Here is a 21,421-nt window from a genome sequence, read left to right on the forward strand (position 1 = left end):
CCATATGTTGACTTAGCATATTTTAGAGTTATGTAGTTAGTTTGTAGGTATTAGTAGTATATTTGTATACATTCTAGTTCGTAAATAATTTGTAAGTGTTAGTGTAAGAATTTGGTATAAAAGAAAGTGAAATCAATAAAGTAAACCAATTGGTGATCAAACTCCAACCAATAACTTATTATTTGCTATACGGCAAATGAAAGCCAATGAAATTCTCCTTAAACCGTTTATACATCATTTTCCGATAGAGTTTAGAATTTCTGACAAATTAATTAATCATTCCAGCTTTTTTTATTTTTTAATGAAAAAATTAGAAAAATCAAACTTTAACAGAATAAAAATTTAAAAAATAACAGATTATGTGCCAAATTTTTACATTTGTACTAAAACTTGTTCTGTTACAAAAAAAAATCAAGTTACTGACGAAGAAAATCGATGGATAAATACGAAATAATGAGTGGTCAAATAAAAATGCGCAAGATTATTTATATGGAAATTGAGCACGAAATAATGTTACGCATACGCCGCGTACACCTAAGGAGCACGCTTTTCTGCTCATATTTCATACAAAAAATCTTTGCGCCTTTTCATTTGACCAGTCATTATTTCGTATTTATCCATCGACTTTCTTCATCAGTAACTTGATTTTTTTTTGTAACAGAACAAGTTTTAGTACAAATGTAAAAATTTGGCACATAATTTTTCGATTTTTTTTTTTTTTTTGTAACAGAACAGGCCTTAGTACAAATGCAAAAATTTAGCACAGAACCTGTTTTTTTTATTTTTCTTCTGTTAAAGTTTGATATTTTTAATTTTTTCATTACAAAATAAAAAAGCTGGAATAATTAAATAATTTGTCAGAAACTATAAGCCCATATATAATAATATATAAACACATTTTTTCTCGCATTTCTGAGTTATGGCGTACTTCGGTATGTATCTGCGGTAGAATCTTTCTCTCGGACCGCCAAAAGCCGTCTGATCAGATGATGTCATCGTCTACGCTTCTGCGCCATAGATCAGGACATGCATGACGAAAGACGTATGTATGTAGATATAAGGTGTGATTTGCATTCGTCGAAAAATAATTTTTAATAACCTTTTTACTGAGTATTAAAGATTAAGTTCTTTTAAGATAATTAAGAATAATATATATGTATAATGAATGGGCGTATTTTAATGCCCATTTTAAATTAATTTTACGAGATACGAATTATTAGCGATTTCCGAGATACGAGGTTTTGCCAAAGTACCGTCGATATGCATGTTTAACTTAAGCTCAGAATAGGTTGTTTTTTATGTTTTCAGACAAACGAGGAATTTTTTGATTAATACACTTTTGAAGAACATGTATGGTATGGCAAATTTAAAATGACTGCTCTTCCTAATAAATAAAGATTTTGATTGATATGTGTGTACATGTGTATACATAACACTTTGACGAATATCGTTGATAGCATCCTTCGACGAAAACGCATACATATAAACGTCCATTTTTAAATGCACACATATAAGAACATACATTTGCATATGTGTATATGAATGTTCTCACATACCTGTAGGGTAAGCGGGGACTAGTGCAGCAGTTCCTCACTAGATCTTTATCGCCAAAAACGAACCACTCCGATAGTAACAAACATAGTAGGAAGCAAAAAATCATTAAAAACGATCGTTTTTCAAAGATTCAACTACCTTTTTATTTCTAACCGTTTCTGTTCAGTGATACACAAATTTGCCAAGTCCAAATAGTCACATTAGTCATAAGTCCCGAAGAATAAAAAAAATTTCATTAGAAATCTATATCTAAGGTGACGAATTTAGAACAGCTTCGGAACTATCGAAAAAGAAATGCAGCGGGGGCTTGTTTACTTTAAATAGATGTTTGTTTGCCGGGTTTTTCGTTCAAATACGCTATCATTCAGCACTTTCCAGATGCTTTTTCTGGAATCTAACCAATAACAGCTTGCTCCCTCCGCAAACTCGGCTACAGTAAACGTAAATTTGAAAAAATTTGAAATCTCTCCCATGAGAAAAGCAAAAAGACTGAAAAAATCACGATACTTTTTTTCGTATGTCGATTTTGGAACTGGTTCGGACTTGGCGAAATATTTTTCAAGTCCGAAATAAAATTTTTTTCCGGGTGACAAACAACCGCTTATCCAAATTAGACAAGTGAACAAATGAAAGAGGACTATAAAATTGCTTTAATATAATATAATTGTATATAATTGCTTTAATATAATATAATTGCTTTAAAAATATTTCAATAAAAAATGTTATTTAATTACCATAGAAAAAACGTTGGGTCAGGTATTTGGTATTAAATTATAAAAAAAAATGTAAATAGATGTGGTAACCTTCGTTCGTTATTTCTATTTAAAAGCCATTTCAGTCCTCTTTCATTTGATACCAAATTTGGGTTAATTTGGATAAGCAGTTTGTTTATTATCCGGAAAGGACTTTTATTTCGGACTTAAAAAAATATTTGGCCAAGTTTAACTCTTAAAAAAATAACTCCTATTTTCGGTCCCAGTGCAAAAGAGAATTAACGCGCACTAGCCATGCTTCTAAATTCGCTAGTACAGAACCAGTTCGACACTAGTGCGTTTCCCGACAGTGAATAAAACATGATTAACGGCCAAAGCGCATCGCTCAGAAATACACTCGGAGGTTATCCATTGTCTTAGTTATTTATTGATGTTCTAAATTTGAACAACGGCAACGGTATAAGAACATTCAGCTTAGGATAGAAGTTAAAGTTACTAATGACATAAAATTTTAACGAGGGTTCAGTGCTTAATGGTTCTGCGAAAATTATGAGGATCAAAAGCGGCTAGATGTGCATGTACATATGCATGTATGTATGTAGTATATGTACATAAGTATTTGTTTTCTTCATATTTTTGCCCATCTAAACGTTGGAAATGTTTTGCTACAAACTCTTTAATGAGCTTTTACTTAAATCTTTAATGACTTAACTTAATATTTTTATACCTGATGCATTTTTGACATGAGCGGACAGCAATATTAAAAACTGTACGCTCTTTTGATATACATAAATACAACGTTAGCCGAATTTAGTGATGGGCGAGTCTGAGATGTTTAAACGATCGAGAGAATCGCCATCGTTGCAAAATTACAATCGAGTCAATAATCGACTCGCTCCCCGACTGTACAATCGAGATTTTAAAAAACAATACCCAGAAGCCTGTACTCCCAATATTTACTATCATTGATCTCATTTACCAACCAACAAGGATATGCTTGTTTGTTTTTTCGTAGTTATTATACACATTTATTATTTGCAATGATTCCATTTTTTTTCTTATAAAAATTGATTGCATGCATCGAGATGTTTTAACAGCCGCTGGCCAGCAGCGAGGCTGAGATGATTTGGCCGATTATTAGTGAAGATGTTACTTCATCTTGAGAACGACTATTTTCGAGTGGCAATTCGTCTACGAGAGAAAACATCGAGAACAATCGGGACATTTGAACAATCCAGACAATCGGCCAACACATCTCGGACTCGCCCATCACTAGCCAAATTCGCATACAAATGCACTTTCACTGCAAGCTAGTATGTAAACCTAATAATATTAGTGTGACTCAGGCATTTTTGGCGAAATCGTAACGTTGCAAACAAAGTTGTATGAACGACCTATCGCAACTCCGGATTTCAAATGTAAAATTGAAGAAAAGTTTCTACAATTATATTTAAAAGCAGCCTTAACTGATATACTTTTTGTTCAAGTATAAGAAGACAATAAAAAAACATGTGTTTCGCTACTTTGTCTTTGCAATGATTGCCAGCTCAAATTATATTGCAGGGGTGGGCAAGGCGAGGCCGAAAAGAGCCACATGTAAATTCTAAATGCTACAAAGAGCCACAAAAAACATAACAAAAACAAAAATTTTATTTTTAAATAAAATTATTATTAGTAATGAAAAACATTAATTTTATTATTATTCTAATGTACGTAAGATAGATATTAAAATTAAATTAAATTCAAAAGTTCCCTTTGGCAAAACTTTCAAAATCTGGTTTTACGTCAGTTAAAGCCGTTCGTAACAGTTCTGTTAAATGTTGGTTAGTCAATAGGTACGTTCGTTTAAAACCTCCAGTAAAAATGCCCAAAATGAGGGATTTTTTCAAATATCTAACACTTGTTTTATTTTTGTTCTGAGATGAATCAATAAAAAAAGGAAACTTTCATTTTTTTTAGTGAGAAATGAAATGACTTTAGGATGAAGTTATATGGACCATCTGCCAACACTGCCGTGGACTTTAGATTTGCTTTAATACTTTTTTATTATTCCGTGGTCCCTTTCTTATAGATGATTTTTATAAGACCTTTTTTGATGGTTTATTGGATCCAAAATGGGAGCCCAAGCTCAAACCCCAGCATGTAGTGTTGATGCCCATACATCTGGCAAACCTAATACAATAGCGTCAAGCTGACGTGCTTTGCATGGTCAAAGACCGATAATCCTCCAAAGACGACTTCAAAGCCTGGACTAACGGCAGACGAGGTTGTATTGAGTGTTTGGTGAGATTGGAAAGGAAAATTTATTTGTAATAAGAAATTTTTTTCAAAAAATTTCATATGACCCAATACAACTTTATTACTATTATTTATATAACGATAAATTGTGTGTACACAAATTTTTCTTATATTATTCAAACTAGCCACATAATAACTTAGTTTTGTTTTTTCCTTTGCAGTCATTATTTACATACATATCTCCGATGCTGCTTAGATGCCAACCATATCTCGAAATCCATAACTACCCACACTGATAAGAGCTGGATTTAAAGGACTCTTACAAGTAGCAGCTTAAGCATTTTAGAAAATCGAATTAATTTACTACCAGCAACAAACACAATGCAGCTGTTAATCTTCATCTTAGCCTGTTGTAAGTATTAAGAGCACTGATTATCATTTAATTAAATTCGTACTTCTACTCTCATCTGCCACATATGTATATGCATATGTATGTACATTTGGCGTAATATTATTTTTAAAACAATTTTTATTTTTATTTAATACATAAATAGTCCCGTTTGGAGTCGGTTAAGACGTTTTCATAGGGTAATTTGAACTTTGGCCCCTGTGGGACACGCCTTAACCGACTCCAATCGGGGCCAAAATTTATATATGATATCTTTGACTATAGTAGCATCTGATGTAAAAATTTGCTTCCTACATTTCAAGACCAACCTTGCTTGACCTTGGGGTAAATTTTTGATTTTTAGTGAATACGTAAAATACAGGCCGTTCTCGTTTAAACGCATGCGCAAAGTACCATTCCAAATGTCAGTATTCGATTCGCTTACGAAAAAAAGGATAGATATTGTTGACTTTTGACCTTAAATAATTTTGTGTAGAACTTTTGGTATTTTTTTTTGTAGATAATAGTATTTATAAGGTCTGTGTCAATGTTCAGCTCTATTTGACTTTTTGTAAATTGAAATGCCCATTTTGATAGCATAAAGTTTATAAGAAAAAATTCATTGTGTGACTTTCTAATGACTTCTCTCGAAAAAGAGGGTAGAATATAGGAGTCGGGTGTAATTTAACTTAAAGAAACTCACAAGGTAGAAGTGACAGCAAAATTTAATTTGAAATACATATCTTGGTCTATGCTTGACACTTCAGTCGCAGCAGAGAACTGTCAAAATCGCTTCTAGCTTGTTGAATATGCCTTGGCAATGGTATCGCCGACTATATGTATGTACTTTGAATTCATTTTACACATGTTTTTTTTTTAATTTTACAGTGGCACCCTCTATTAAGGCATATCACGTATCAGCCGCATCAGCGGGAGTTTCTTTCATCAACGAAAATGATCTGGATCGAGTGCCACAGTCAACCAATACACAGAATGCGGCATCGAAAACGTTGCGAAATCGTCGAATGTACGCTATGTGTCCGCCTCACTTTCAAAGAGTCGGTACCGAATGTTATTCGATCCTGCCACAGTCCAGCAGCTGGTTAGAGGCGCACTTTTTCTGCAAGGACAAAAATGCAAAATTGGCAGAACCACAAAAGAATGCCGATCGCAAATTGCGTAACTTCCTCAAGCACTACGATGCTGAGCGGCTATGTAAGTAAAATGAATGTCGAGTATATACAAGTAATTATGTATATAAAAATGCTTTCTTAGTTGCAGTAAATGAACCCATTTGGATTGGCGCTACTTACGATTGGCAAAGTAATGTATGGCAGTGGAGTATTAGTGGCAAAAACCTAACCTATGACGCATTCAGTCGGATGGAACCTGAGTAATAAAACTATTTCTTTTTTCAGTTTTTATATAATTAGTTAAGTAAGGGCGACTTTAAAACAGAACACTGCCAGAACAGACACTTGCTTCATGCAGATCCCTTACCCAGGTAGCACATCAGATGGCATCTCTTTGAGCTGAACCACTATGTACAGCAATGGCTGGACCTGGTTCTGAAGAGAGGACAGCCCGTAAACGGCATTCACAGGGATACTGTTTGCACCCACACAGACTCCCGGCCTGTACAAACGTTCTATAACTACATACGTCGCGAGTATGTTGTAGCGCACGGTCCGTACACACATAGTGTACGGTCCGTACGTAATTATACAAAAAAGGAAATTTCTCCACCAAAGAAACAAATTTAATATTCACTAATTGACCCTCCATCTCGGAAATCGCGGAAGCGTTTGTAGCGGCGATCTCGCAACGAATGAACAAAATAGCGGCAACGCGTGCCTCTGTACGAACCTCTATGAATTTGTATTGCGGTAGTCGCTTAGAGACTAAAATCTTCGGGTATCGAAGATTTGCGTAGCCTTGTGTACGAAGGGCCTTACGGTCTAGATACTGGAGCCGTCTAAACAGCTACATATCCAGACCTTGGTGCCGGTTTCTAGTGTAATTTCACGAATGGCTTGCTCGATATTCATTTTAAGGGCCTAAATAGTTTTAATAAATTGTTCGCATAACATCTGTCCTTCACAACACTCCACTAAAAATAAGTCTAACGGCGTCAAATGGCAGCTCCGAGGTGGCCAATTGACGTCGCCGCTAATAGTACGATTACCGAACTTATCCCGCAAAAGATCGATTGTGGCATGGGCTGTGTGGCATGGGCTGTGTGGCATGGCGCGGCACTGCTGCTGAAACCAAAGAACGCCGAGTCCATGTCTTCTATTCCCGCTCACCGTTGGCCGATATGGCGTTTCCAGCAGCATTTTTATAGAGAACTGGGAAAAATGATGCCACCGCTCCAAAATCCGCACCAAACTGTCACTCTCTGAGGATGCATTGGGTTTTCGACGATCACGTACGGCTTTTCCGATTTCCAGTTGCGCCAGTTTTACTTGTTAGCAAAGCCGCCAAGATGAAAATGTGCTTCGTAAGAAATGATTATTTTGGGAGCAAAATCTTTATCCATTTCGAGCTGTTCTAAAGCTGCATTTACATGGGGTGATTTTCAAGGCGATTCAACATTGCTCAACAAAAATCGCACGTGTAAATGGCGATTCAAAAATCGCTTACCTGAAAGTAGACAGCAAGTCAACTTTTGCAGGCGATTATCGCTCTCTCGAATAAACCAATAATTTACCGAAAAAATGTGGGTGTTCACACCTGTCTGGTTATCTGGTTATGTGGTTATATTTTCTATCCAGTTTACAACAATAAAATACATTACCAGCCCAATTTTGAATACTCCCGGGGAGTTTGCCCTCCGGAAATTTGTTTCTCCCGAGAAAGAAATCCTCCAGCAATTAACTCCCAAGGAGTAGCATTTTTCGCGAGAATTTGGGAGGGGGTAATTCGAACTTCGAAAAAGCTGTTTGACATTTTTTTGACAGCTCAAGTTCGCCATTTAATATAAAAACTCCTTAGGGAATTTTTATTCATAATAGAAGGAAAGGGAAAAAAGAGAAGACTCCCAGAGAGTTTCTGTTCAGAATAGGCCTGTGTAGAATAATAAGGGTATTCATAGAAACGCGTAAATGCCTCGTAACCGCGTAAACCTCGTAAATAAACCGATTTTACATACAAAATTAAGTAAGTTTACGAGGTTTACATGGTTACGAGGCGTTTACGTGTTTTGAATTGCCATAATAGTTTTCAATCAGGTAACCTATTATCCAGGCAAGTGTGCTTTTTGTTCACTTTTATGAATTTTCCGCTACAGACTCTCACACGTACACTAAAATGTACAGGATTATACGGCAGAGTTTTAACATTCGTCTCAATTCGCCGGCCATGATTTTTTTTTTTTTGAAATTTGTCTGACTCGCGAGTCATCTGTGTTCGTGTTAACTCGCCGTTCGACTACACTCATTTAAGTAATTCAGTCATGCCAGAGTCATGTCTGTATAATAGGCGGCATACACCATGCGTCTGACTCGCGAACCGGTTTGGATATGTTTGTGAAAATAAATATGTGTTAGTTACACCGACATGACTCTTGGCATGACTCTGAATGATTCAACTGTGTGTAGTCGAAGGCAAGTCAACACGTACACAAATGACTCGCGAGTCAGACGCACCGTGTATGCCACTAATAGTTATATAAACCCACCATGCAAAACATGAGAAATAGGCAACAATCGTCAATGGCAACAAATTGGCGACTCACCGATTTATTGCTGTGGTGACAAATTCGGCAACATCATTTCTTTCATGTTAACTTTGGAATAAATAAGTTATCAAAAATTCCCAAACTTATCCAAAATCGTCTAATTTTTACCAAGGACAAGATTGATAAAATATGAATCCCATAGCGAAAGAAAGAACTAATTCCGTTTCTAAGTTCCTTTTTCATATACAAAAAATAAATTAAGTATTAGAAAGTATAAAATTATTCCAAATATCACCTGAAGCGATAAGAAAACGACTCATTCAGGTAATAAGCAAACGACTCGCCCAGGCGAGTTGCCTTCGGCGGACGTCGAAACATTACGTTTCCTTGGCCTACCGCTAGATGACCTACCCGATCTAGGCAGGGCTAAATGAGCCGCAACAACAACAACCGACTGATAATAGGAAATCAATACCATGGCAATATTAGAGGCAATAAATTTGTTTCCGAGGGCGGACATTTTCTTATTTCCGGCAACAAAAATTGTTTGGTGGGAATTTGCTTGCAAATGTCAAGAATTTTAAAAGTGTCTCTCATCGGTTCTAATCTTACTACATTGTATATTTTTATCATGAACATTTCTGTGAAGAAATTCATAGAAACTTTACCAAATACACCAGGCAAAGCCACCTATAAAATACCGATGTTTACTCGGGTATTTACTCAGTCTGTTCTGGTAGGGCAGCTTCTTTCTGATTTATGTACGTACTTCACATGTACATTCATAGCGTTGATCTAAAAAATTCAAGTCTATCTTAATTTGTACCTATTTGCTTACATTTTAGTTAATTATCAAGATATAATTAATGAGCGCATGTTTTGCAGGATCAGACAGAATTTGGAAAACCATTGCGCTGTGTATGACCCAAATCTGGATTACAGGTAAATGAAGATATAAATTATACATACATATGTACATAAGTCGTCAGTCACATCATAAGAGCGTGTCAGACGTGGCAATATATTTCGATGCAATAAATTTCGGAAAGGCTGTCAAATTAAGAAATCAGTTGCATGAGCAGTCACACGTTGCATGGAAAGTGTCTTTCGAAAGAGGTTTTTATTTCCGAACGGCGAATTGCAGGAAAAATTTCTGAAATCGCTTTTTGGCTGTTCGCACAGCGAATGAGTTTCTGGCAATCTTTCTCGATACTAAAATGCAACCATGGGCGGTGGGGTTGTCGTTTGTTTGCTATTTCTCTTGTAAAAGCGAGAAAATATAGGTTATAATTAACATATTTGTCGTGTAAACAATAATTTAACGATTAAGCATTTTTGATATTTAATTCAACAATATTTTTTATCATTTTACACAAATTCACGATCAGGGCCACACGGCAACACTCGATTAGTTTGACAGCACTTGCAGAAGAAATGAAAATTGCTAGTGCAGCACGAGCAAGTTGAAATATATTTCCAAAATCGATTTTCGCTCTTGCTGTTGCAGTCCCACCTTGCAACTTTTATTTCTGAAACTGATTTCCGAAAGGTGACAGAAAGATCTTTCTGGCTGTTCACAATTCGAAATAAAATTTCTCTTTCTCAATTTGACAGCAAATTGCGTGCGAAAGACGGAAATATTGCCACGTCTGACAGGCTCTATACTCATGTACCAAAAGAATAAACACTTAAATTATAAAAGGAAGCCTCATCATGTCTGCATTTTATACCCAAGGGTAGTTCGTTCCCACAACAGTCGGGTCTACGTAACCAGAACTCCCCAGATTTATTTCTGGCCACTCTAGCAGCATTGCCCAAAATTCTTTGTAGAATTTCGAATGCTGTTACAATAACAACGAATGTCATTAATTGGAATAAACTATTCAGCCTTATCGCCAAATCCATGTGAATAAATCGTTCCCATAATTGCACAAGCAAAGCAAAAACAAATTAAGAAAAAATTTTTGGGAAAATTTGTTCACATGGAATTCGCGATAAGGCTGATAGCACAGCCCTGCTTTTATACATAGACGTTAGCCAAATTATCGCCTTGCTGTATGTACATATCACACACCGTTTTCAAAAGAGTCACAACTCAAAATAATACGTTTGTCAGAAAATGCGAAAAAAAAACTATTTCTTAGCACATGATAATCATATGGGCAAGGGCGACTTTACCTTCGGTTTTTTTTTAACAAATTATAACAAAAATTTGCTCCAGCTTTAGCTGAAAGGTAAAGAAAAGCTCTGCGTACATTTTTAGCGCATAATCTCAAAAATGCCAAATTTTGAGTTGTGACTCTTTTGAAGACCGTGTGCGATATGTATGTATGAATACTTAATCAACTCTTAAAGATATTGCCGAATAAAAATACGGCCAGAAACTATAGGACTAACTCCATTCTGCAAGTTATGACACGTATTCTTTTCTGTGGAATATTTCCCACTATGACACAGCGTAATAAAATGAATTAAAAATTTCCATGTACCTTATATACGTTACTCACATATGTATGCATGGATGTATCTGGACAGTATGACAAATAGTCATTTAATTGCAATGCCATAACGCAGTCCTTACCCACTCCCGAGTTAGGCGAACGTTGGCGTTTAACCCATTACTTAAAATGCGAGCGGTTCACGTGTGAAATTGCTAATCAAGTTGTCCGACTGCCCATCAACTTAAAGCGCATTGCATTCAATTGACGTGCTAATGATGTGTAGCGCCAGACAAGAATATAAACACAATTTTATACGCAGACATGCATACATACATATGTGCATTTCTCAAGACTGTGAGCTACAAAAATGCATAAGTGAAATATGTACATATACATACATATGCATACGCTAAAAATCATAAAGCAGCCAACTTGCAACGTGAAATGTATTCAGAATTTGGCATAGTAAAATAAAATATTTTACTATACAAAAGCATACAATTTAGCTTTACTTTCACCGCACAGCACATTGCATGATAACAATTAAAAAAACCAAACCAAAAACATCGCTGATAAAACTTTTGTTTTGCTGCAAATAGGTGGTCTGCACGTCCTTGTCCGGACAAATTCCGTTTCATTTGTCAACATAAAATGCCGAAAGTCAGTGAGAAGAATCGTCACAAAGTCTACAATCGTTGGAATGCCACCTACCCACATGAATTCGCGAATGAAGTTATATTGGAGGTGATGGATCAACCCGGCAAAAACGGACCCAGGTATGTTGTGAATAATAACAAGTAAATTTTAGCAAAAAAAAACCGACTTCAACTCCCATATAAAAAATATATATATATATATATATATATATATCTCATGATCCACTGATCGGATCTCAACCAGATTAGTATGGGACCACCTCTGAGACACTACCTTTCCAATGCAAAAAGAATTATCGATTATCGGTTGACGTGGTCCAAAGTTATGCGGTAACATACATTAAAAAAAAAAAAAAAATATTCCGACGAACTGATAACCTCCTCCTTTTTTGGAAGTCGATTAAAAATAAGTCAATAACCAAAGTAACACTTTTAGCGCAAACTTTATTTTTTTTTTTTTCAAATATTGAAAAGCTAGTAATTGCGATTTCCTGTTCCACATATGTATTTGCCATTATGGGTTAGTATATCGCGAAATATACATATGTACATACATATATACTTAATTATTAAATAAACTCATGAAGGTAATGTGAGTAACACGGTTCGGCAAAGTACATACCCCGAAACGCTCATAAATGGTTGTTATGCAAAATAACGCTTGAATCCGAATATATGAACATATGTACATCATTTTTTGAATTATGCCATTTACATTATGCCAGTAGCATGTCATTCCAGTGTGCCAGACCAGCGGTGAACTGGAACGACGACTGTCTACATAATTCCAGTTATTCAAAAGCTAGCGAAATGAAAAATGCAGTGGCCATGTATTGAAGACGAGGTTGATAATGAATTAAATTTTAATTATTAAAATATGCGACTATGACAGTTATACTGGCAGCCAGTATTGGAATTTTATTGGAATGAGTTCGTGCCAGTGCCTGTTTACATTTAGCCAGTAAATGGCATAATTTAAACGTTACACTTCAAAATTTTGTCGAAATCCTTCACTGAAAAATTATTAAGAGAAGGAAACTTATCATTTGTAACGACTTATTTACACGCTTAACCTATTTTCATACATAACTTTCGTCTGTTTGAAGATCATGAATTCTGTTTGAAATTATTATTAAAATTGTATTTTTTATTGAGAAATTTAGAAAACTTCAACATAAAAAAAATAAGTGTAAAACATTACAAATAAATATGCATATGCATTTGTACATATGTACAACAAGAAGTCATATTCGGATTCAGTAGGATATTTTATATAAGAACCAGCAGGAATGGTGCATATCAACTGTACCCAGCGCTGGCAGAACGCCATAAGAAAGTGCAAAAGTTTTGCCAGCGCCGGGCATGGCTGATGCATATATTTATTTGATTGTTGAATATTATAAATTGTGGAGTCTCCTAAAAAATCGAAGAAACTGAGTCCGGACTTTGCATAAAAATCAGTAGTAGTTAGCGTCAGTTCCGATTTTCTTGTCGATCTATGCAATTAATCATTATCCAACGCTTTCACATCGCTGCAAGCAGATTTCGAGTTTTCTTCTAATACGCCGCATTGAATATCTTCATTGTCACATAGCATATCGCCTTTTTCCTTTGCATCGTCCGGCTTTGATGCATTTTCTTTGCGTTCATTTTCCTCCTGTGTTAGATATTGATCCCAATTGTTAAGTCGTTTCTGTATCTCGGCCTCAGATTCAATAATTCTGAAAACGACAAAAATTTAAAAATAGCATATAAATTTTAATATATCAAAGCTGTCGTTACACACTTGTATTTCGTCTTTCCATCCCAATGCTCTGCGGTCAACTTCCTTTGGCCAAAGAACCGTCCGTGCATCATTTGTATAACCACATCGGCTTCTTCAGGATCAGCCATATTAACTTGTGCGACACCTTCAGAATGGCGCTGAAAATTAGTAAACAAGAAATTAAATATACATACATATGTACATGTATTCAGAAAATAGAAAGTCGGATATGGCAAACTCACATCATAAATGACAATTTTGCGAACTGTACCACATTTGCTGCACTCTTCTCGCAACTCGTTCTGATAGTCCAATATGAGTTGTACTTCCTTCTCGAAAATAGTCGGATCAAAAAGGTTTTTAATAATAACCACCTTCTCATTTTTGGAACGCTCGCCGCGCATCTTTTCCGGTCGCCAATCAAAAAGCCTGGTTGAGTAATTAGGAAATTTATTAGTTTTATTAGAATAAAAAATGCGATAAATAGAAAAAAAAATCTGGTAAATTAAAACATTTCATACAATTAACTGAATCTCGTAAGCTCGAAAACCTGGGCAACTGCATTCTGCATAGACATTTTAACAGTTCAGCCCGATCTTCGGGACTTTCGGGGTTTCGAGAGTATTACGGAATACCCCTAATTAAAAGAAATATCAAGGGGCCGGCATTAAACTTACTTTTCCTTCATTTTCTGCAATTTCTCCTTGTCTTTCTTCTTTCGTTTCGGCTTCAATGCTGGATTATACTCTCCACGCATCTGAAATTCGGCACGTTGTACGCGAATTTTATGACCGCGCAGGTTGTAGTCATCCAAGATGTTTAAAGCCAGCCCCACCGACTCCACCTACGTAAAGAGGAGAGAGAGAGATTAGTTATAGGATATTTAAAAAACATAAAATACTTTAATTTTACAATGATAAATGCATAAGTTAAATCGTATTAGCAAGGAATGCCCGAATTTAAGCCAAAACTCTTACGAAATATTCCTCTATTTCAGGTCCAATGTTATCGTCAAGGCCGTCGGCAGCGAGGAACAGATCGTCATCCCCAAGACCCGCACTCAACGTCAAGGTGGAAATCGCGGACGCGGACGTGGTCGCCCTCACGACTTGCGCCGCCGCCCCCAAAACACCCAAACTAGACCGAGTGTTCATCCAAACGATATCGATTCTGAATCGACCGACAAATCGACACCCACTTCATTAACAACGGCAGTACGTTATAACGAAATACCCGCTCCTACGACAACGGCTCCAGTTACAGGACCACGCCGGCATAGCCATCCACGAACGCCCCACGACCGCACCGTGTGGCGGCAACGACAGAAGGAGATGCGTCGGCTGCAACGTAAAAAAGAGCGAAGTCAACACATGCAACAGGAAAAGGAACGACGTCTGATCGAGCAACGTCAACGCATACGAGAAAATCAGTTGCGTATGCAGCAACAACGCGAACGTGAGCAACAAGTACAAGATCAAGAGCAACAGGACCAGCAACAAAAATCACATGAACAGCGAGAGCAACCGGAACAGTCCAACCGCGAAGTAGATGAACTGCGCCAGCGCGAAGCTGCCGACCAAGAACGCCAACGCCAGCAACAGCTGCAACAGGAAGAGGCGGAAGCCAAGCGAATCGAACGCGAGAAAAGCCAACGCGAATTGAAGGCACTGAAAGAAGAGCAGAAAAGGCGTGAGGAAGAGTATAATAGCGCCGAGCGCATACGCCAGGAGCGTATAAGTCGCCAGCGCGAACGCGAACAGCAGGAACGCAAAGAGCGAGAGGAAGCGCAGCGCAAGGCCGAAGAAGAACGCGCCAAGGAGGAGGAAAAGCGGGAACAAGAACGTTTCGAGAAGGAGAAGCAGCAACGGGAAGAATACGAAGAACGCTTGAAAAAGGCAGAGGACGATCGTGAACGACAGCTGCATGAGCAACAGGAACGAAAGCGCCAGGAAGACGAATACAACCGTAAGCGATTAGAAGAAGAGGAAAAACAACGTCAAGAGGAAATCAAGCGACAGCAAGAAGAGGAAGAGAAGCGGCTGGAGCTGCAGCGACTCGAAGAAGCGCGTAAGCTAGAGAAACAAGAGCTGGAGCGTCTTGAGGAGGAGAATCGCCGCCGGGAAGAACTGCTGCGCCAACGGGAAGAAGAGATCGCGCGGCGCGAGGAAGAACAACGGAAATTCGAAGAGGAAGAGGAGCGCTTAAAGAAGGAGCTCGAAGAAGCGGAAAGACGACGTAAAGAAGAACACGAAGCCCAGATCAATCAGGAGGAAGAAGCACTCAAGGCACAAGAGGAGGCCGAACGAAGAGCAGCGGAAGAGCAGGAACGTCAACGACAAGAACGATTTGAAGCGCTGAAAAAGCAAGAAGACGAGCGTGTGCGACAAGAGCTACAAGAAAAGAAACGCAAGTATGCAGAGCGACTATCGCGCCTCTCACCCGAGGACCAACGCAAATTCTTCGAAATGCGAAAAGGACGAAAGGCCAAGAAACTACAAGAATTACACAAACAACAACAACAAGCGAATGGCGGCAACGAGGCCTTCGAAGACAAGTAGATAGAGTGCAGGAAATTCGCCAAATCAAATGATATTAGAATTAATGGGATAACTGCTGTATTGAGCCGACCCTAAACAAGGAAATGAAGTCGCTGCTCGACTGTTGTAGCTTTGATTTATCCCAAAAACCTCGTTAAGAAATTAAGCTAAATATAAGTCATTTTAATTTATGTGTGTAAGTCATTGCTGCCATTCTCTTTTATTTCGAAACACGCTCAATGCTTCTTGTTTTTAGGTCTTCAAAATACTTTTTTTTCTAATTTGATAAAATGCAAAAATTTAAGAAATAAGATTTAAAAAAAAAAATGTATGTATGCGTTAATAATGCCACGGAGGCACTAGTATTAGCTTTAGTTGCAAACGAGCAGCGTTCCAGTGACGGCTACTGCTTGACAGCAGTTGAAAGTACTCTCGATTGTAAATTACGAAAATAAAATATTGTATTCTCATATAGTTATTGATTTATAAGTGGATCTACAATAGGCAGCTTAAGAAAAAATAATAATAATTTAAATAAATAATAATAATTTCAGAAAGTCGCAAAATAAGAGTTGTTCGTTTGTTTGTAAATAAGATGCACACAGATTGGAAAATAAAATTTTGAAGAGTGCATGCACGACCCCTACCGTTTTGTAACTGTAATTTACGATTCAACACATGTACACATAATGATTATACAAACATAATAGTTTTAATTCTAATTTATGTAATATTTATGTAAAAGCACTACCAACTTTTCCTTAAACATCCAATAATTTTACACCTAAGGGATTCACAAGATAAGTATGCAAATGTTCTACCAAAATTTTACACAGAATACATCTGCATAAGCACACATGTAAATACATACATAGATGCAAAGCAGGAACTATTCCAGAAATGCCATAAACAAAACATTATTTTGGGAGTTGTTTAGTTCTTCCAAAAAAAAAGAGTACTAATAATAAAATAGCCGAGCAAAATACCAACAACTGCTTACGGCACAACCAGTGACGACTGGTTCTTTTATGATTTTTTCCGACGAATTAGAACCGTTTTTTGAAATTATTAGATGGGCTCAAGTTTTTGAGATATTTGCGATTTAAATGGTTAAAAAACGGATTTTTTCAACTTATTTAACTTTAAAAATTGTGTACTACTCTCTTAGAATCTAAATTCATCTGTCAAATGTTTCGAAAACGTGTGAATAATTTGGTCATACAACCCATTACATTTATTCGAAGGAGAATTAATTCCACCTTTAATCAAATCAGGACATGTCTTTTGTTTTTTGACTTGGGAACTTAACTTGAAAGGTTTATTAGCACCTACAATAAGACAATTTTTAAACAAAATTTTATGGATGTGAAGAAAAGATATATATAAGGATATTTCAGATCGCATATACCAAATTTTGTTTAAGAAAAAAAATGTTTTTGTGACTAGATGATGTATGCGGAATCAAATTTTTCATATTTTTTTATGCTTTTGATCCCAAATAACTCGAAAACTAGAGCCAATTGAATAATTTGAAGAACAGATTCCTAATCTATGGAAAAAATCCAATAAATATTGTTGGCCTACCCTGGCATACATTTTAATAATAAAAAATTTTCTAACGTAACTCAAAGTTTAGGACTATGAACATGATTTTTGAAGCTCATCGTTAATACTATATATAATATTACTAATGTAAGACTTTTGTATTTTTAATTTTTAAGAATTATAAAAATGCTGCTTAAATAAGTTATAAAAATGCCATTATTGAAACGATTCGCTTTTAACAAATTTTAAAATACAATTTTAATTTTCAATGTTAAAAGCAATATTTAAACGATATATGTAGTATATTAACACAAATGTTTTGTATGCATTAAATAAAACTATTAAACACTTTTTTAATGTATGCATATTATGTAATTGTTATCACTTTCAAATGTTACCATGGTTAAAAAATGCAAACGTTTGTAAATATACAGATACATACATACATACATACCTAGTATATGTACATATATATGTATGTACACGTATCATAAAAAAGAGCGAAGGATATAAATCCATTCGAAATGTGCAGCTAAATACAATTTTTTTTATCTTATTATTACCTCACAGTATGCTTTTCGCCTTATAAATAAATATCAAAAAATAACACATTCACACTTCATATGAAAACAAATTGAATTCAATTTTAATACATGGTACATGTATTTAGGAAATGTTATGTAATTTAATAAAAGTATACACTAAAATATCGAGCACCGTAAATGAACTAACCATTGACTTTAAATTAAAATAGTCTAACGAAAATTTAATAGCGGTATGTTGCAAGTGTAACATGGTACATCCATACATAGAGTAACAACAGATAATACAAAAAAAATCTGCAAATCTAGCAAGTGTATGTGAAAAAAAAACCAACAATAAAGTTTTAAAATCTATACAAAAACACGAATTGAATGTTGTTTGAATTTAGAATTAAATTGCACGGACTTGGCCTCACTTTGCCTTTACAATTGGTGTCACAGAGTGTGGCAAATAAACTTTATTGTAATAAAATCAAATATCTCGGGAACGAGAACAGATAGTTGCACATACATCAGTACGTACCATGCATTTAGGCGCCCAGTATTAGCCGTCGCCCCTAAACAGTCGACGCATTTTAAAGTTAATAGAATTTTGGGACAAAGCGATGTGAACTAAAGGGCATGGACACAGTACAGCGGCTCCGCTGGCTTGGCCATGTCGTTCGAATGGACACCGATGCTCCAACTACACTTGGCATTTCCAATTGGTGTCAGTTGGCATAGAACACAAACGACTGGCGTGCTTTGTTGAACTCGGCCAAAATCGCTTAGGCGGGTACAGCGCCAAATCAGAATAAGATGTGTACTAAAAGGTAAAAATAATTTATATATGTATACTTGGTAGGCGCAAAAAACTGTCACAACATTGAGCGCGCCCATTACAATAGAAAAGTTAAACATACCCCAATATTACCACATGGCAAAGGAAATATATTCTACCGGGAATTCACAATTGGTTCAGCTTTAGCCATGGAGTGGTCAGATAACGAGCAACGTATCGCTGTTTAAGTGTGAAATGGAAAAATTTGATACTTTCCAAACGCTCCGCACGCTCGGCATTAGTCGTATGTTAGTATGCCGGTGCATAAAACTGTTTGAGGAGACGGGATATATTAAAGACCGCCGCGGGTCGGTCCGTCTACGAACCCCGCATGTCATCAAAGCTGTCAAATCAAGAATTAAGAGACATCCGCTACGAAAAAAGGAACTCGTGTCCCGAGAGATGAATGCCACGCAAAAGTCCATTACTCGAATTATTAAAACAGACTTCGGACTTTCAAACGCGGTACCGGAATTTTTTGCACAGAAAAATCTCCAACAAAATTTGCCAGGATAAATTTCCTCTGGAGAATGGCCCTCAGGCAGTCCTGATTTGAACTGGATTACAAATGTATGGATATATACATATCAACGCCTGAGTGGAAGATCGACCTTTCTCGGCCTTACTTCAGACATTGAGCGCAGAACGCCCTATTTAAGAATTTGATTGAACAACACCCTCTCTCAGAATTCGGTTCAAAAATACCCTATCTCTGCTGAAAGTACATTGAAAATGTGAATCGACAGCTGATATAGAGCGTTCTTCAGCCAAATTCTGAGATAGGGTGTTTTTTAATAAAATTCTGAAATAGGGCATTCTGCAATCAAATTCTGAAGTAGGACGTTCTTGAAAAGATTTCTAAGATAGGGCGTTTTCCAACCGGCTGCCGAGATAGGTCAGGTATCGACATTTATTTTTGTATAAAATACATTTTTGTATACAATATGTATGCATACATATCAATAAAAATGTAAAAAAAAAATTCCTAAAATCTTCATTATTTTTTTCTTTTATAGCATAAAATGTGTGTAGCAGTATTTATAGCCCAACTAAGTATAGCGATTTACTTTAAGAGGAATTGGAAGTTCCCTAAGTTGATTGAACTTTTTAAATTAGCTTAAAATAGGATATTAACAATAATAGTAACTTTCATGGAAAATCAATTTGTACAGTCATGCTAAATATTGGCAATATTCAATATTAGTTACTACATACATTGACAATGAAAAATTCAGAACAATTGGTATCCCATTAAAGTTAATTTTATTGTCAATCACTTTGATCCCATTTTAAGCTAGTTTAAAAAGCTAAATCAAATCAAAATAAGGAAACTACCTATTCCTCTTAACCTTAATATCTATAAATTATTTTTAGCCTTTTTGGTTCATATAATAAAAGCGTATTTTTAGTTTTAAACTATAATTTTATTTGACCTGAAATTAGTATGTATGAACTTTTTGAAAAGTTTTAACATATTTGTTTTTCTTACTTCAATTCATTTCCATTATCACAAGAAGCGAAAAATATATTTAACCCTCTTTAAAAACAACGAAACAAAAATTATAATTTTGAAGGTCGTTTTAAGGTCAAGTTAATTTATTATTCAATGAGACCTTTAAAATGATCTTCAAAAGTATTTTTTTGCCAAATATAATAAAGAATTTAAATAGGTTATTTACAGCTAGTTCTTATTTTTACATTTCCAGGCTTTACGCTTTTCTGAGTATCTATTAAGGTAAATAATAACTTCGCATTTATGTAAACTAAATTAGCCATTGAAAAGTTTTTGTTACTCACTTTTATGTAGTCACACAAGCCATCGCCTTTCAACTGCCCATCCGGCTCGGCATATAATTTAAGTTTATACTTTTGCGTCTGTGGATCGCGCATTATCATACCACATTTACCCATAAGTTCCGCGAACTCATCTATTGTGATGTCCAGCGGCAAATTGGAAACGTAAACTTTTGTGTTGTGCTCAGGATCCAATTCAAACCATTCTAAAAATATACAATTTTTTTTTATATTACACACTAAGATGAGTTTCGATTGACAATGGATTGCATTCTAGTATAAAGAGTTGATTCTTAATTTTCTATATGAAATTGTTTTCGCGTTACACACATTCCCAAATCGGCTCAATAATTTCAAATCTACTTACTTGGAGGCTCTTGTGCTTTTCGCTTAGCACCGGCAATCGTGGCGTCACCAGCTCCTTTTAACGCTGCGTCTGCCTCTTCTGCAGCGGCTTTTGCCTCCTCAGTCATCCGCTGCAATTCCAGTTCTTTGAGCTTTTCAGCTTCCTCGGCCTTGCGCCGCTTCTCCTCCTCTGCCGCGCTGGTATTATCTATAAAGCCGTAATTCATCTGGTAGTGCGCCATAAAGTCATCATCGATTTTCGGAAACCAAGCATTCTTTGTGGCATCCCAGAAGAAGACTGTTCCATCCTTGTCTGTATAAATGCGATTTCCGTCCTCATCAATATCGTAAGCCACATTTGCGGGATCAGAAGTAGCAGGCTTTGATGTTGGATTTGTTTGCGC

The 21,421-nt window shown here is 36.2% G+C and overlaps 2 protein-coding genes across 3 annotated transcripts in view; one reads left to right on the plus strand and one right to left on the minus strand.

Moving 5' to 3' along the window:
- The window catches only part of LOC118746280 (trichohyalin-like), a 210,624-nt gene extending 193,557 nt beyond the window's left edge, over positions 1-17,067 (plus strand). The window contains exons 3-8 of one of the 2 annotated variants that reach the window (XM_036480120.1): positions 4,727-4,917; positions 5,782-6,108; positions 6,169-6,286; positions 9,458-9,514; positions 11,613-11,789; positions 14,432-17,067. In XM_036480120.1, coding sequence (XP_036336013.1) covers positions 4,887-4,917; positions 5,782-6,108; positions 6,169-6,286; positions 9,458-9,514; positions 11,613-11,789; positions 14,432-15,992 — 2,271 coding nt within the window. In that variant the 5' untranslated portion in view covers positions 4,727-4,886 and the 3' untranslated portion in view covers positions 15,993-17,067. The remainder of the gene's footprint in view (positions 1-4,726; positions 4,918-5,781; positions 6,109-6,168; positions 6,287-9,457; positions 9,515-11,612; positions 11,790-14,431) is intronic. The other variant, XM_036480121.1, reaches the window with a different exon arrangement.
- On the minus strand, positions 13,078-14,265 carry LOC118746281 (HIV Tat-specific factor 1-like). Its single transcript, XM_036480122.1, has 4 exons — positions 14,112-14,265; positions 13,677-13,863; positions 13,456-13,592; positions 13,078-13,390 (listed from the first exon to the last, which is right to left on the minus strand). The coding sequence occupies exons 1-4, from the start codon at positions 14,189-14,191 to the stop codon at positions 13,174-13,176; spliced, it is 621 nt and encodes a 206-aa protein (XP_036336015.1). The 5' UTR covers positions 14,192-14,265; the 3' UTR covers positions 13,078-13,173.
- Positions 17,068-21,421: the final 4,354 nt, after the last annotated feature.

Source organism: Rhagoletis pomonella, unplaced genomic scaffold (genome assembly GCF_013731165.1).
Source record: "Rhagoletis pomonella isolate Grant_MI unplaced genomic scaffold, Rhpom_1.0 Rhpom_scaffold_00010, whole genome shotgun sequence".
Lineage (NCBI taxonomy): Eukaryota > Metazoa > Arthropoda > Insecta > Diptera > Tephritidae > Rhagoletis > Rhagoletis pomonella.

Excerpts from the sequence above, each read along its gene's own strand:
- LOC118746281 (XM_036480122.1), bottom strand. The coding sequence starts at position 14,191 with ATGCGTGGAGAGTATAATCCAGCATTGAAGCCGAAACGAAAGAAGAAA. Across the intron at positions 13,593-13,676 it reads GCAAAATTGTCATTTATGAT|CGCCATTCTGAAGGTGTCGC; the intron begins GTGAGTTTGCCA and ends ACTAATTTTCAG. Across the intron at positions 13,391-13,455 it reads GATGGAAAGACGAAATACAA|AATTATTGAATCTGAGGCCG; the intron begins GTGTGTAACGAC and ends TGTCGTTTTCAG.